Below are 14,645 nucleotides of genomic sequence, written 5' to 3'. Positions count from 1 at the left end.
GACCTTTTATATATATAGAGTTCAACTAGTTTAGAAAATTGCACCCTAAGAATCTCATCACCAAGGTGGTTTATTTTGATGGTTCGTGAAAACAACTGGGGTATCAAGAAATCATATAAAAATGTTGCATAGTCTTAGCTGATATTGTTGGTATCCTATCGAGCTATGCCTCATGGCAATTCAATTTGTATTGATACAATAAGTACCAGTCTTATTATGTGGCTTGCATTAGCTGCAGCTTTGTATCCTTGTGCGATTCTCATTTTTTAACACATGTTTAGAAATTAATTCAGAGAGGTATCTATCAGAGTCTTGGGATAATATGTGGTAGGGATATTAATTCATGAACTAATATTTGATCAACTTCTAGATATTAGTTCATAAGCTATAGCTGCGATACATACTATATACACTAATGAGTACTTTATATGAAAATGATTGTATTTTTTAATTTCTAAAAATAAGAGTAAATAGGTTTGTCTCTTTTGAGAAAATTAGAGAGATAAAATGAAAACATAGGACAGAAAATTTGGAATCTTTTATTTGATTAGGAGAGATCATAGTTGAATTACTCTCATTTGGTTAGAAACTTAAAAATAAAATTTAACAGAGAGAGAATATAAGAGAAGGGTAAGACCTCTGATTTCTGTGGTAGTCACGGAAAAGAAGAAAGGAAATGAAAAGAAGTGATTTCTTCAAATCCCTTTTTCACAGAAATTTAGAGAGTAAAAAACTAGTCTATTCTCTTCTTTCATATCCAGAGCTCATTTCTTTTTCTTCTCCAAAATTAAAGGTTTTTTGATTTCCCTTTCCTTTCCGCAATATATTTTTTTTCTTTTCTTTTTTTTTCCCTCTTCTTCTTTTGTGTATCAAAAATCTTGTAAATCATGCTGACCTTTATGTTTCAATGGTCCCATGCATCCTCCAAAATCCAGATCACAACGATTTATTAACCTTATCTAGATTAAAAATATAATATAATAAATAAATTTGAAACAATTTCATGTCGAAGAAATGCTAACTAGCACCTAATCCATGCTTCATTTTTTATACACCTTACATTTAAAACTTTCAGCAGCCACATGCATATCCATCCACATATTATTTTTTCTGAAAACTCTCTGCATATATTATTGATCATTACCCACACAAGCCAATATCTCAGTACAGATTAACACCATGCTCATCAAAATGGAAGGAAATTACACAGTAAGAAAGAAAGAAGTAGCCAAAAAAAAAAAAAAAAAAAAAACCAAATGGGGGTGGTTTTACACTTGTATTCCAAATACCTTTTATATGCTCGCTGAGATAATAATGAAAGAAAAAGGCACTGCTTAGCCGGGCCTGCCACCATGGCAGCGTGGCCGCACAATGTACGAACCCCCCCGCGCGTGCGAACCCCCAGAAAGCACTGCCGCCAGCATCGTCGCACCGTACGACCCCAACGCACACACTCTCTCTCTATTTAATATATACTTCAAGAACTAACGTCTCTGAAAGCAACCAACCCCCAACTTGCGCGCACGCGGCCCACCCTCCGGGCCCGCTACCCACTCACCCGCCACACGTGCCCCGGGCCCATCTCTTCCTTTCTCACACGGTGGCCCCCACTGCCATGGTGGCAGCCCCGGCGTCGGCGGCGGCATTCACCACCACCACTGTTCCATTGCCCAAAATGTTCTTCCCCTCTTTCCCCCAGCTGCTCGCAACGAAGAACACCTCCTCCCCCTCATCATTCTTCTCCTCTTGGTTCAAAAATTTCTGGACCATCTCAATGCTGGGTCCGCTCACCACCTCCTCCCAGGCCCTGTCCGCCTCCTCTCCTCGCTTCCGAAACACGTCGGTGGCGTCGACGCAGTGGACATCCCACCCCGGCAGCCCCCGCAGCCGGTTAATCTTCTGAAGCTGGCAGCAGGTGAGCTTGCACGTGTTGGCCTTGATCTCGTCTATCGCCGCCTCCAGCAGCCTCGCCTTCGTCCCCTCGTGGGCACCCTCCTCCGCCCGCAGGAACCCGTCCATCTCCGGCACCCCGATCGCCTTCCGAATTCCCCTACCGTAGTCGGCCTCGAGGTCGAATATTGCCCGCACCTCCTCCACCAGCCCCCTCTCCAGCATGCGATCCACCCGCTCGGCGACGAATTGGTGCAGCTCCTTCGACTGCACGTCCACCCACAGGAAGCAGCACTCGTACCTCGAACGGAACTCCCTCCCCGCCCCGTCGATCAGCTCCTCGATGTAGGAATTCGAGCCCCCCGCCACGACCGGCAGCCGGCCGCGCCGCGCGATCGCGTCCACCACCCGGCCGGCCGCACGGCGGTAATCGGAAGCGGTGAAGTCGGCATCTTGGGGGACACCGCCCAGGAGGTGGTGGGGGATGCCGCGAGTCTCCTCCTCGGTGACCTTGTTGGTGACGACGTCGAGGCCGTCGTACAGCTGCATTTTGTCGGAGTTGACGACCTCGCCGTCGAAGTGAACCGCCAGATCGATTGCCAGCCTCGACTTGCCGGTGCCGGTCGCTCCCATCACCACCACCACCTTGCCCTTCCGAACGCGTGTTTGGAAGGAGCCCATCGGAAATGTCGGCCTGCCGGCACCCAGCTGGAGGAATATTTTTCGGCAAGTACACCTGCTTCACAATTGCGAGCAACATCATGAGACAATAACCAAAGCAGAAAGAAGAGCACCAGAGCTATCTATATATCTAAACATAGCATCCTTGATCACCCAGCCTATCTTAGTATATATGATGTCTGGTAAGCCATGGAAACCACTTCTTCTAAAACTTTGTGACCAGATACTGTACATATGGGCAGAGCTGGTTATATCTATCAGAAAGTAGTGTAACTTCTCTCTCTTTCTTCCCAAAAGGCAAAAAAAAAAAAAAAAAAAAGAAAAAAACACAGAAGACGCGGCGCATGGGAATAAAAGTCCGATTAACTGTGCACTTACTTCAATAATTAGCCTCTATGTTTGGATTACGTTTGACTTCTTATATGTCAGACGAGAGTAAAGCTTTGGTGGTGGAGTTAGGTAGTTGAAGAGGGAGTAGGAGAAGCAACGATCGTTGCTTTGGGGAGGGAAAGGGGTGGAGGAGGGTATCTTTCTTTTGGCACTCAGAAGAGGGAGAGTGGAAGTGCTTTATATAGCCTCGGGTGTGACACAGTGCAACCAATGCAATGGAGGAGAGCCATAGATTTTTGCCATATGTCAGCTGCCACAGAATATAAGTAGCTAGTGATCGGTAGGGACAGGTATTCAGGAGGTGCCAGAGCTTCACCATGACCTCTAGTTAAATATTAAGCACATATCTTTCTTAATTAGTTTTGGGTTTGGATTTTGGAAGCCCGTCGTTTCATATTTATTACATGCTGCCTATGCTCATGATCATCTAAAGAGAGGAATCGAAGGAATATGGTGCAAATGGAGTGACAATTATATGGATTCGGTGGGCTACAAGCCGCTGGACAGTGTTGTTCGGATCCATTCCAAAGTGAAAATTAAGTTTTCGTTTCACTCCCTGTATCTTCGAGATGTCATGAATGGATTATTATTAGCACGGGTTTTAAAGTATATCAAGTGTGACAGATGGATTTGAAGCGTGAACTCAGTTTCCACTTCATACTGGACCTTACCATATCCACCACGCAGCCCACTGAATCAGCACCCAATGCTTACTAATCTGGGCATCTCAAAGATAAATATATATTTAATGTTAGATATCAATGTCGAGCACGATAAGACATAGAATACTAATGGCAGGACGGTGAGTTTGGAGAGAGGCTTGACAGTCTAAATATTTATAGCTTAAGAACTCCACTCTTGGATTTATTATTCAGTTAAGTCTTTAGGGGAGTTCTTTAGTCCTAATGTTTTTCTTTTTTTGTTTGTAAATTAGGTTATCTACTAAAGGTTATGATTCCATTGGAAAAATCTATGTTGATTTGTTAATGGTGTGAGGGTCCTTATCTTCTCGGAGAAAAAAGAAAAAAAAAAAAAAAGGCAAGAAGGTGGGCAGGGGCCGGGTTGTTTCCGGTGGGCAAAAAGGCTCTTTCATTAGTGGCTTGTCACTTTTATAATCCCATGGAGTGATTAAGCAAAACTACTAAAAGTACATAGATATTGGTCGAGAAGAATCATTAGACTTGATATGGACTATTTTGATCATTACGAATAGGATTGGATTGTGTTCATATCATTGCCCCAATCTAAGATCGTAAGCTAGAGTTGCGCGATAATTACCACATACTTATAGAAAACTCTTTCTAAAAGCATGCAAGGTATCTAAGCATGTAAGTTATCTTATCATGATATTAAAAGCAAATATGAAATAAATAATTAATAAATTAAGTCCAAAATTAACTAATTAAAATCTAAGATTAATATAGCATAAAATTTTTAAAAAATATTGAATAGTCTTACATTGATCTTTAACATAATCCTAATCTAAAATAAAGAGTCAAAACTCTTTTTCTAATTACTCTCTCCCAAAGTATATCCCCGTGTCATTTTAGTTCTCAAGGTCTATAAAAATAGCAAAATATAGGATAATGAGCTAGACGTCCCAATGAGCAATGAATATTTTAACTAGATTAGTTAGACAATAGATTAAATTATTATTTATAAAAAATAAGCATATAATTTATTAGTTCGATATCACATATCTCAATTTGCAGCAATATCACAATATTATATATGCATACCAAATTTAATTTATCTCAAAATTCAAATTTTATTCACGTATTTAGTTTCTTTCAAAATATTAAATTTATCTCGTCAATCATAAACTATGATCATATTTTATCATATGGTTAGGCTAGATAATGAGTTTAGAAATAGTCATGTTACCCTACACTGTAATACCCCACACAAACCATAAAGCATTCAAAAAAAAGAGAAATTTTAATTTGCATGAATCTTAAAGAATAAAAAAATAAAAAGAAGAAGAAAAGAAAGAAAATCTAGGAGAAGACTCCCATAAGGAGTCTTCTTCTATCGATTCGACTCCTAATCGAAGTCAAAATCCATAATTAGAGAGTAGAACTCCTCCCTCCGACTCTATTTAAAGGGAAGAGCATTTTTCTCTTCTTCCCATCAATGACCGAGGCTTAAATTGGAGGGGATTGTTGAAATTTTCTCTTGGAAGGCATCATCGTGCTTGCTGGAAATCGAGATTGGGGAGCCGTTGGAACCCAAGGTAAGCCTTAACCCTCTTTCTCTCTTTCTCCTTTCTTTTCAAAATGTTAGACAATGCCACCGGCCATTCGTTTCATCAGAAGATTGGAAAGATAAAATCCCCTATTTTCCCCTGGTCTTTGTCCCTTTATTTTTGTTTTTCCAACATTGGTGGTCATTACTGATTGCTGGCCTGGAATTGTTGGGCTGCAGCGTTGCAGCCCCAGACGCCTCCAGCCACCGCCATGTGGCCTCCGATCTAAGGAATAAATGGAGACTATAGGTCTCCTATTTTCCCAAAAAAAAATCATGGGAAGAAAGAAAAGGAAGAAGAAAAAAAAAAGAAAAAGAGAAGAAAAGATCTACAAGAAAATAGTCAATCAGCAACAAAATAATTTGCTGCAAATCATAATTTATTGCTAATAACCACCATAAGGTAACAAAATAAAAGATTCATCATGAAATATTATTTAAATAATATTTTCGGCAACAAAACTATATTTCATTGCTAATTCTTGTCACAAATTTGTGGCGCCAAATCCTTCCACTCGGACTTTTTGGTGAAAATTTTTTGACAACCATTTATGATATTTTCATAATGAAAAATTATGGTCACAAATATTATAAATTTTAGTGATGATATATTTTTATTATAAATTGAATATTAATTTTGATGATGATATTAGAATCATTTCCAAATATATACTTGTAGATATATAAAATTAATAAATAATAGTAATTTTTTGATAAATTTAATTTATCATTAATATTTCTTATATTTGACATCAAAATTATATTTCATTATAAATAAATTATTATTATTTGACGATGATGACATTTCATTACTGAATATTTATTTATTGATGACATATACAATTTTATCACATAATGTAGGTTATTTAGTAAAGAAATAGTATTTCATTATATATTTTTCAATATATAAATTTATACAACATAAATTTTTTATTACCAATTATTTAATTAACTTTTAATAATGACAACATTTCAAGTTAAACATATTTTTATCGATAACATATATAGTTTTATTGTAAAATACTAATTATTTAATGATGAAATAGATTTTATCACCTATATATCATTATATAGCTTTTGTGATGGAATAGTTCTTATTACAAATTATTTATATAATTTAGTGACAACAATGTTTCATCATTAAATATATATTTATTGGTAATATATATAGTTTTATTGTAGAATATTAGCTATTTAATAATAAAATGGATGTTGTCATCCATATGTTTTTTTATAACTAATAATTTTTTATGCTGATTATTTATGATTTATTTTCATCACTATAGATTTGGAATGAATCCATTATGTAATCAAGTAATATTCTAAGACATAATTATGAAACTTGCATAGAGACTGATTTATAAAAATAATTAATTATTAAAATATAAAATATCATAATATATTTGAAATAAATATATTTAATAATGCAAACCTATTTTAAAATAAGTATAATAAAGTATTATTATATATCATAATTTAATATTGTCATAAGGGTTATGTAGTAGGTCATAAACCAAGAGAACTTAGGGTTGAATCTTTGTGTAGGTTTGTATATAAAAAAATAATTATTCTCTATATTTAAAATTATAAGCACATGTCTATTACATATACAAATCTGATTAGATTAAAAAATGATTTTCATTTGAATTCGATAGAATACTGATTATGAAAATAAAATCAGTTAAATATTTTACTCATTTGCAGTCTTAATTTATAATGAAAATTATTTTGTCTCCAACACTTGATTTTGAGTGATGAGATACTACTATTACTAATAGCCATCATTTTATAATAAAAAAATTTCATCAATAAAATATTTTATGATGAAAATGCTTTCATTATGAAAAAATATTTTTATGGTAAAAAATAATGCATGTGACCTTTAGAACTGATTTTTTGAGATCAAATATATATTTAGGCAACATTATTCACTCACTTTTAGTGATGAATTATTTTGTCATGAATTATGCATGTGTTTGGGACAAAATTCATTTCGTCATAAAATATTCAATATTTTGTGATGAATTACTATTTTTATCATTAGTGATTTTTAGCGATGGAGCATTGGCTACGAACCTAGCGATAAAATTTTTTTCATCGCCAAATATTTTAGGTGATATTTTTTTAGTAACAAATTATTTTTTATGGCTAGATGTATAAATTCTTGTTATGAAAAAAAAGGAAAAGAAAAAGGAAAGAGAAAAGAAAAGAAAAGAAAAAAGAAGAAAGAGTTTTTTTCTTTTTCCTCCCTCCTGTCTCTCTTCACTGCTTCCACTATTTTGTCTCTTTAGAAAGTTTTATTTTCTCTCTCTACTTTCTCTCTCTAAGAATAGTTTCTCTCTCAATAATACATTTCTCTTTATAATGATGTCTCTCTCTAAGATTACTCTAATGAAGGACTTCTTTTTAATGATTTTGATCGAACTTAGTATAGGATCCTGATCCACAACCATCAGGCAGCATGTCGACGTTCATCTTGGCTAGATCCGTATACCATTAGATTTGATCTATTTGATCCTTATAGAATCAATTATATTTTAATCTGATCTTGATTAAATAAAGTTATTGATCTCTGATCATCAAGCACCATACCAATCTCCATGCGACTCTTGTCGGACACTACTAATTTGATCATCCTTGATCTTTGTTAAACTACATAGATCTTAGTGTGATCGTTGATCAGACGAATTAGATGACTGACCGACCTAGATGGATGGAACTACTATTCATTATGTCTTTCTTGATTATTCATATCCTTTTTGATCATTGGACTCAATTATATATAGAGATATAGTTGTCTCGATAAAAAGATGTCCAGCATTGAGATATTACAATATGATCTACAAATTAAAGATTCTGAAAAAATTTTATAAAATTATGTGGATTTGTTCAAGTACGTATGAAGTAAGTAATGCTTCATTTTTTTTTAAATTTATTAATAAATTATTAAATATTTTTTATGTTGAAATATACATGATCTATGAATTCGATGCATGATATTTTGAATTACATAATATATATCTTTTTAAAATATTAAATGATTTATGATTGAATATATTGAATTTGATATGGATCGTTTGATTGATTTCAGTGTTGCATGATTTGTGAATTATTTGATTTAGAATATGAAAGATATTTTAAGGAAAATATTTTGATTTATGATGGATTTTGACTCATAGTCTAATTATGAATCAAATTCCATCAGTGAGGGTTAAAAGCTAGTACTTTGATACCCCACCAATGGAGGATAAACACTGATACTTTGATACAAGTGATTAAATACTGGTAATTACTTTGATACCCCACTAGTGAAGCGGTTAAATCTGGTACTTTAATACCCAACCAATGGGGGTCATGCGCTAGTATTTTGATATCCTATCAGTGGATCACAATTAAATACTGATAATTTGATATCCTATCAGTTGAGGTTATGCACTGGTTCTTTGATTTAGTTCATGGCTATCAAGATGAATGCGATATTTTGAAAGAAATTGATTGATAAATGAGAATGAATTTAAAAATAAATTTTAAAGACACTGAATTTTTATGGATTTTATTTATATTAATATTGTATATTTTGAATTGATACACCTTGCATGTTTATTTTCAGTATATTATTATTACTGAATGTATTTAGTTAAAGTATATATTACTTACTGAACTGTCTAACTCATTATTTTATATTTTATTATTTTTATAGATTCAGAGGACTAATTTGACTTGAAGATTCTATATGAGAGAGCGAATTAGAAGTAAAATTTAAATTTTTATTTAAATTAAGATTTATTAAAAGTTGATAAAAAAATATAAAATTTTATTTTATAAGATATTTGATTTAATTATTTAAATTAAAATTGAATATTAATTATTTAAAATTTATTTTACTATTACTTTATGATATCATGATGAGATGCCTTGCATACTTGTAAGAAGAGTTTTCTATAAATATGCAGCGGTTGTCATGACTTCTGTCTCATGATTTTGGATCGAAACCACAATAATGAATTTAGAAATAGTAATATTGCCACTATATAATCTATAATGGTAGGATATCAAAATGCCTACATATAACCCCACTAGCAAGGTATCAAACTGCTAACATATAATTCCCATTGTTAAGGTTCAAAATGCCAACATATAATTCTTATTAGCAAAATATCAAAGTATTAATATACAATCTTCACTAGCAGAATATCAAAATATCAATATACAATCCTAGTGGTGGAAAATTAAAGTGCTAATATACAACCCTTATTGGTAAGATATTAAAACATTGTCAGACTGTGAGTCAAAATTTGACTCAAATTAAAATATATTTTTTCAAAAAAATACTTCATATTTCACATCAAAAAATTTATAAAATCATGTGACATTGAAATCAATCAAACATAGTCCACATTAAAATCAATACATTCGATCATGAATCATTGAATAGAAAAATATTTTAAATATTTAAAAAATATTATACATTAAATTTATAAATCATGAATAATTTTATATAGAATATATTTCATAATTAACTGATAAATCTAGAAAAAATAAAGCATGAGTTACCTTGCAAGTGAGATCAATCGATAAATTTAATTAATTCTAAAAATTTCTCTCAGAGCCTAATTGATATTTGATAATTATATTTTTATTAGATTTTTACCATGATTATTTCAAGAATAAAAATCTTAGGTTCTAATACCCATATAGGGATAGTTAAGTAGAAGTGTTTGATATTTCGATTGACCCGATCTAGCTTATCTAATTGATTAACTAAAAATCAAGAGTTATATTAGGATGCAAATAACACTATAAAAATTAGCAATGATGAAATTTAACTTGATAGGGTAGGGATCGACATGCCATCCGATGGTCATGGATGAGAATCCATTTCATTAGGGTCAATCATTGAGCAGAAAAGGTCATTCTTTAAGATCTAGCAAACCCTAATAGAGCGAGAGAAAATCTAGCAAGAAACTAAAGAGAAAAAGTTGAAAGAAAAAGTGGGGTTAAGAGAGATGAAAGAGAGAGAAACTTTTTTTTTTTTTTTGTTTCCTTCTCTCTTCTTTTGATTTCTTAGCAAAATAGGGGATTACTAATCACCCTTTTTCCTCGAAACAAAGAAGTTTCTCATCAGTGGTGGTTGAGGTTGGTGATGCAGGCCACATCAGTGCAGCTGATGGAGGTACTTAAATTGGTGGTGTACAGCAATGATCGATGTCAAAAAAATCAAAAAAAATAGCAAAATAGAGAGAAAAATTAGAGGCTTGAGTTTTCAGTGAAAATTTGGTGATAGTTGGCCAGAATTTGAGTTCCATGGACTAAAAAGGATGGAGAGGAGGATTAACTAAAGGAACGAGGGATTTTTATCTTATTTCTGGTGGTGTGTGGTCCTGATTTCCAACAAGCATAGTGAATGATGTTTAGAAGAAGAAGAGAAAAAGGAGAAATTCTCCAATGATGGTTCACTTCCTGACAATGGTGATGTTTGAAGGGAATGAGCGGGTCTTTAAATAAGGTGGAAGGAGGTATCAAGAATTCTTCTCAGTATCGGATTCTTTCCGATAAAATAAGAAGGAAGAAGACTCTCATTTTATTTTTTTCTCTTTTTTTTGTATGTTTTGGCCATTTTCTCAAGTCTAAGCTAGTCAAATGGATCAAGTTTAACACTTCTTTTACTCAACTAGTTCAAGCTATCATATTCTTCCATTGCCAATATATAATCTTTACTGGTAGAATATCAAAATGACAATATACAATCCCATTGATAGGATATTAAAATATCAATTTATAATCTTCATTGCCACAGTATCAAAACATAGTCTTACTGCGAGTCAAGTCTCAAATCAAAATATTTTTCCTTAAAAATATTTTTTATATTTCAAATCAAAAAATTTATAAAACCATGCAACATTGAAATCAATCAGACATAGTACACATCAAAATCAATATATTTGATAATGAATCATTAGATATTTTGAAAAAGATATGTTGTTAATAATTAAAAATATTATGCATCAAATTCATAAATGATGAAGGATTCGATATAGAAAATATTTTAGAATTTACTGTCTAGAAAAAATAAAATATTACTTATCTTGCAAGCCAGGCTAATCAACAAATCCAATTAATTTGGAAAACTCTCTCAAAGTCTAATATTTAATAGTTATATTTTTATTAGATTTTTGTCATGATTATTTTAAGAATAAAAACTTTAGATGCCAATAAACATATAGGGTTGGCCAAGTAGAAGTGCCTAGCATCTTAGTCGGTCAGATTTAGATTATCTAATTGATCAACTACAAATCAGGAGCCATGTTAGTATGCAAATAATATTATAGAAGTTTTTGTTGGGGAAATCTAGCAATATGTGGTTTAGCTAGGGTGGTGATTGGCATGCTGTTTGTATAAAGAGACTATATAGAGAGAGAAATTAGAAAGAGAATGTGGAGATATATTAGAGAGTGAAAGTAGAGAGAAGAGAGAGATAGTGGAGAGAAATTATCTATAGAAAAATTAGAGAGAGAAAGTGAGGAAAGAGAGAGAAACTCTCCTTTTTTTTTCCTTTCTTTTCTTTTTTTCTTTTCTTTTCTTTCTTCTCTCTCTTCTTCACTTGGTTTTTAGGCAAAATAAAAGATTCACTAATCACCCTTTTTTCTGAAACAAAGGAGTTTCTTGTCGGTGGTGGTAGTTGTTGGATTTTTTACAGATGCTAGTACATGTGGATTTCAAAATTTTTTTAAATTCAAAAATATAATAAAAAATTAGATTAAAATACTTTTAATCTAACCATGTATTCATCATATGAAAGTACCTATGAATTTAGTTTACATGCTAAAATTAACATAAACTGATTTTAGAATAAACAAAAAAAATCTATAATCAATTCACATATCTGAATCACTTTTTTCTTTTACTTTAAATCTGTAACTGGAGTTGAATCCAATTCAATCTCTGGATCTGAATTTGATCAGCCTCTGAATCAGCAGCATAAGCATCCTATCTTTACGGATATTCATATGATGGATCACAATTATTTTCTCTTGGATCCTGCTTGCTTGAACCGAAAACCTGAATAGGCTTGAACCAAGCTTGGATAGGGATCAATTCGTGAACTTTTTTGATCTTTCTTTCTTCATTTTTGAAGAAGTCAAGAACCTTTCTTGATCTCTTAATCAATCAAGAAGAATAATAAATAGGAAGTGGTTGTAATTAACTCTCAACAACTGGAGAGGAAGAGGAAGAAAACCACTAACAATTTGACGCCAACACTTAACACCAAGCTAAAGGGATGCCGCTCACCTCTCTTCTAGCTCCAAGAGGGACGTCTAGAGAGAGAGGGCTGGGCTAGAGAGAGAGGAAAGGGGGCATGGGCACAGTAATAGGTGACGGCAAGGATGGAAGTTCATGAGATAATGTGAGAAGTAGGGCTAGGATCCTTTAAATAGATATCATAAGAGTATCCTAACTAAATTAGGATTCCTCCTCCTAATCATATTGGAATTTCTAGCCATAATATACTTGGATCAAATAAATGAGGCACCACCCATAATTCACCCGTGCCCACACCCAGTGCTAGGTGTCGCATCATATGGGCCCCAATTAAATGCTCACAAATTAGCCTACATGGTTTTATAAATTTACTTCAAAGATCTTGATCAAATCAAGATGAATAAAATTAAGAAATTCTTTTTTGAATTAATCCAAACCATAAATTAAGTATGCAACTATTGAAGGTCATTAAATCAAATTTAATTAGGTTCAAATCAAGTGTAAGAATTGATCAATGCTGATCATATAAGCAAACCAACTACAAGAGAAATTGGATTCACCCAGATGCTAGCAAGGTTAACATGAATCCAATAGAATTTTTTTAAATCTATATTAATTGATGCTTCATAAGCTCAATTATAACTAATCAAGACCTTCTCTTTTTATGTATGATCCCATAGATTCAATTCTATCTGGTAGTGAGACATATCATGATCTCTATCATAGATATTACTGAAATCTCCTTCAGTGGATCGGAATAGTTCACAATATATAGTAGCAATCTAGTAAAATCGAAATAGAACCTTTAGGTATAATTAATATATGATACAGTCTTTCTATCGTGAGTCTCGACTAAATGGTAGGTCATGGATAAATCGTCAAACTTCATCATCAGTCATATGATAGATCCGATCAGCTTAAGTCCAATAGTGATTCTAAATAAAAATTTTTTTCTATCAATTACACTGCTATGACCATAGACTTGTGGACTCAGCTTCTCAAATCTCATAGGACTACTTTTTTCTATCAAGATTGATAGATTCCATCAATATGTACATGTTGCTCGCATAGCTCAACCAACTAAAGTGAACATCCACTATAAAAATTCATGATTGAATCAATGCTTATGTGTAGTCAAACTACAGTAGTCTTACTGTGAGCAACTATGACACCGCAGATCAAAGGATCCGTCATACAACTATAGCATCAAGATGATCATTGATGATTCGATAAAAATCTATGTGATTTCTTATATGATCATGCTCAGTGTTAATTATTCTCTAACAACTATCCGTACTTATCGCTCAGTATCTTTATATTGTAGACTAGAGACTCATCTATTCCGAAGAAAGTAAATCGTGCGCCGGTCTATCTGAATCGATCACCATTTTCATGACTATCCTATGACCAGAAGTAACTTAGGAATCAATTATATATGACTTTAATTCTCAACACTTGAGAATATGTATCGTAACATCAATTTCAAAGACGATTCAAGGACACATAATACTTGAATGAAATTTTTTTTTTTATTGATTAAATTAATAGTCTAAAATATAAATTTATGTTATAGAGTGAACAATGTGTCAGCCAACAATTGACTTTTAGGATATACATCTAACAGTAGTGGTAGTAGTTGTAGTTGTGGCTGGTGATATAGGCCATAAGGGTGTAGTCGGAGGTAGGGCTGGCAAAATATGACTTGACCCACCAACCCGTATTCGATCCATCATAAACATATTTGGATTTAGGCTAAATAAATTTGGGTCATAAATGGATCAACCCTTTTAATCCATTTAATAATTGAGTTAGATTTAAATTTTAGATATTTAACCCATTTAATCCATTTAATATTTAGGTCGGATTGAATCAGATAATCTATTTAACTTGTTTAACCTATTTAACTTATTTCTGACCCATTTAATCTGATCTGTTTAACCTGTTTAACCTATTTAAGATCCGTTTAACCTGTTTAACTTATTTTCGACCCATTTAATCTGATCTGTTTAATCTATTTAATCCATTTAATCTAATTTGATCTATTTAATAAATAAATTAAATGAGTCAGATCGGATTATCTATTTAATAAATAAATCAGATTCGAATTTAAATTTTTGATCTGTTTAATAAACAGATCGAATTTGGATTGACGATTTTCGGACCGACCCACATTGATCCGA

The 14,645-nt window shown here is 32.9% G+C and overlaps 1 protein-coding gene across 1 annotated transcript; it reads right to left on the bottom strand.

Moving 5' to 3' along the window:
- Positions 1-1,184: 1,184 nt before the first annotated feature.
- Positions 1,185-3,098, bottom strand: LOC105034142 (adenylate isopentenyltransferase 5, chloroplastic-like). Its single transcript, XM_073257034.1, has 2 exons — positions 2,950-3,098; positions 1,185-2,626 (listed from the first exon to the last, which is right to left on the bottom strand). The coding sequence occupies exon 2, from the start codon at positions 2,569-2,571 to the stop codon at positions 1,594-1,596; it is 978 nt and encodes a 325-aa protein (XP_073113135.1). The 5' UTR covers positions 2,572-2,626; positions 2,950-3,098; the 3' UTR covers positions 1,185-1,593.
- Positions 3,099-14,645: the final 11,547 nt, after the last annotated feature.

Source organism: Elaeis guineensis, chromosome 5 (genome assembly GCF_000442705.2).
Source record: "Elaeis guineensis isolate ETL-2024a chromosome 5, EG11, whole genome shotgun sequence".
NCBI lineage: Eukaryota > Viridiplantae > Streptophyta > Magnoliopsida > Arecales > Arecaceae > Elaeis > Elaeis guineensis.
This window is presented reverse-complemented; position numbering and strand designations above follow the sequence as displayed.

Bases quoted from the DNA above. Each gene is read 5' to 3' on its own strand.
- LOC105034142 (XM_073257034.1), bottom strand. From the start codon at position 2,571: ATGGGCTCCTTCCAAACACGCGTTCGGAAGGGCAAGGTGGTGGTGGTG.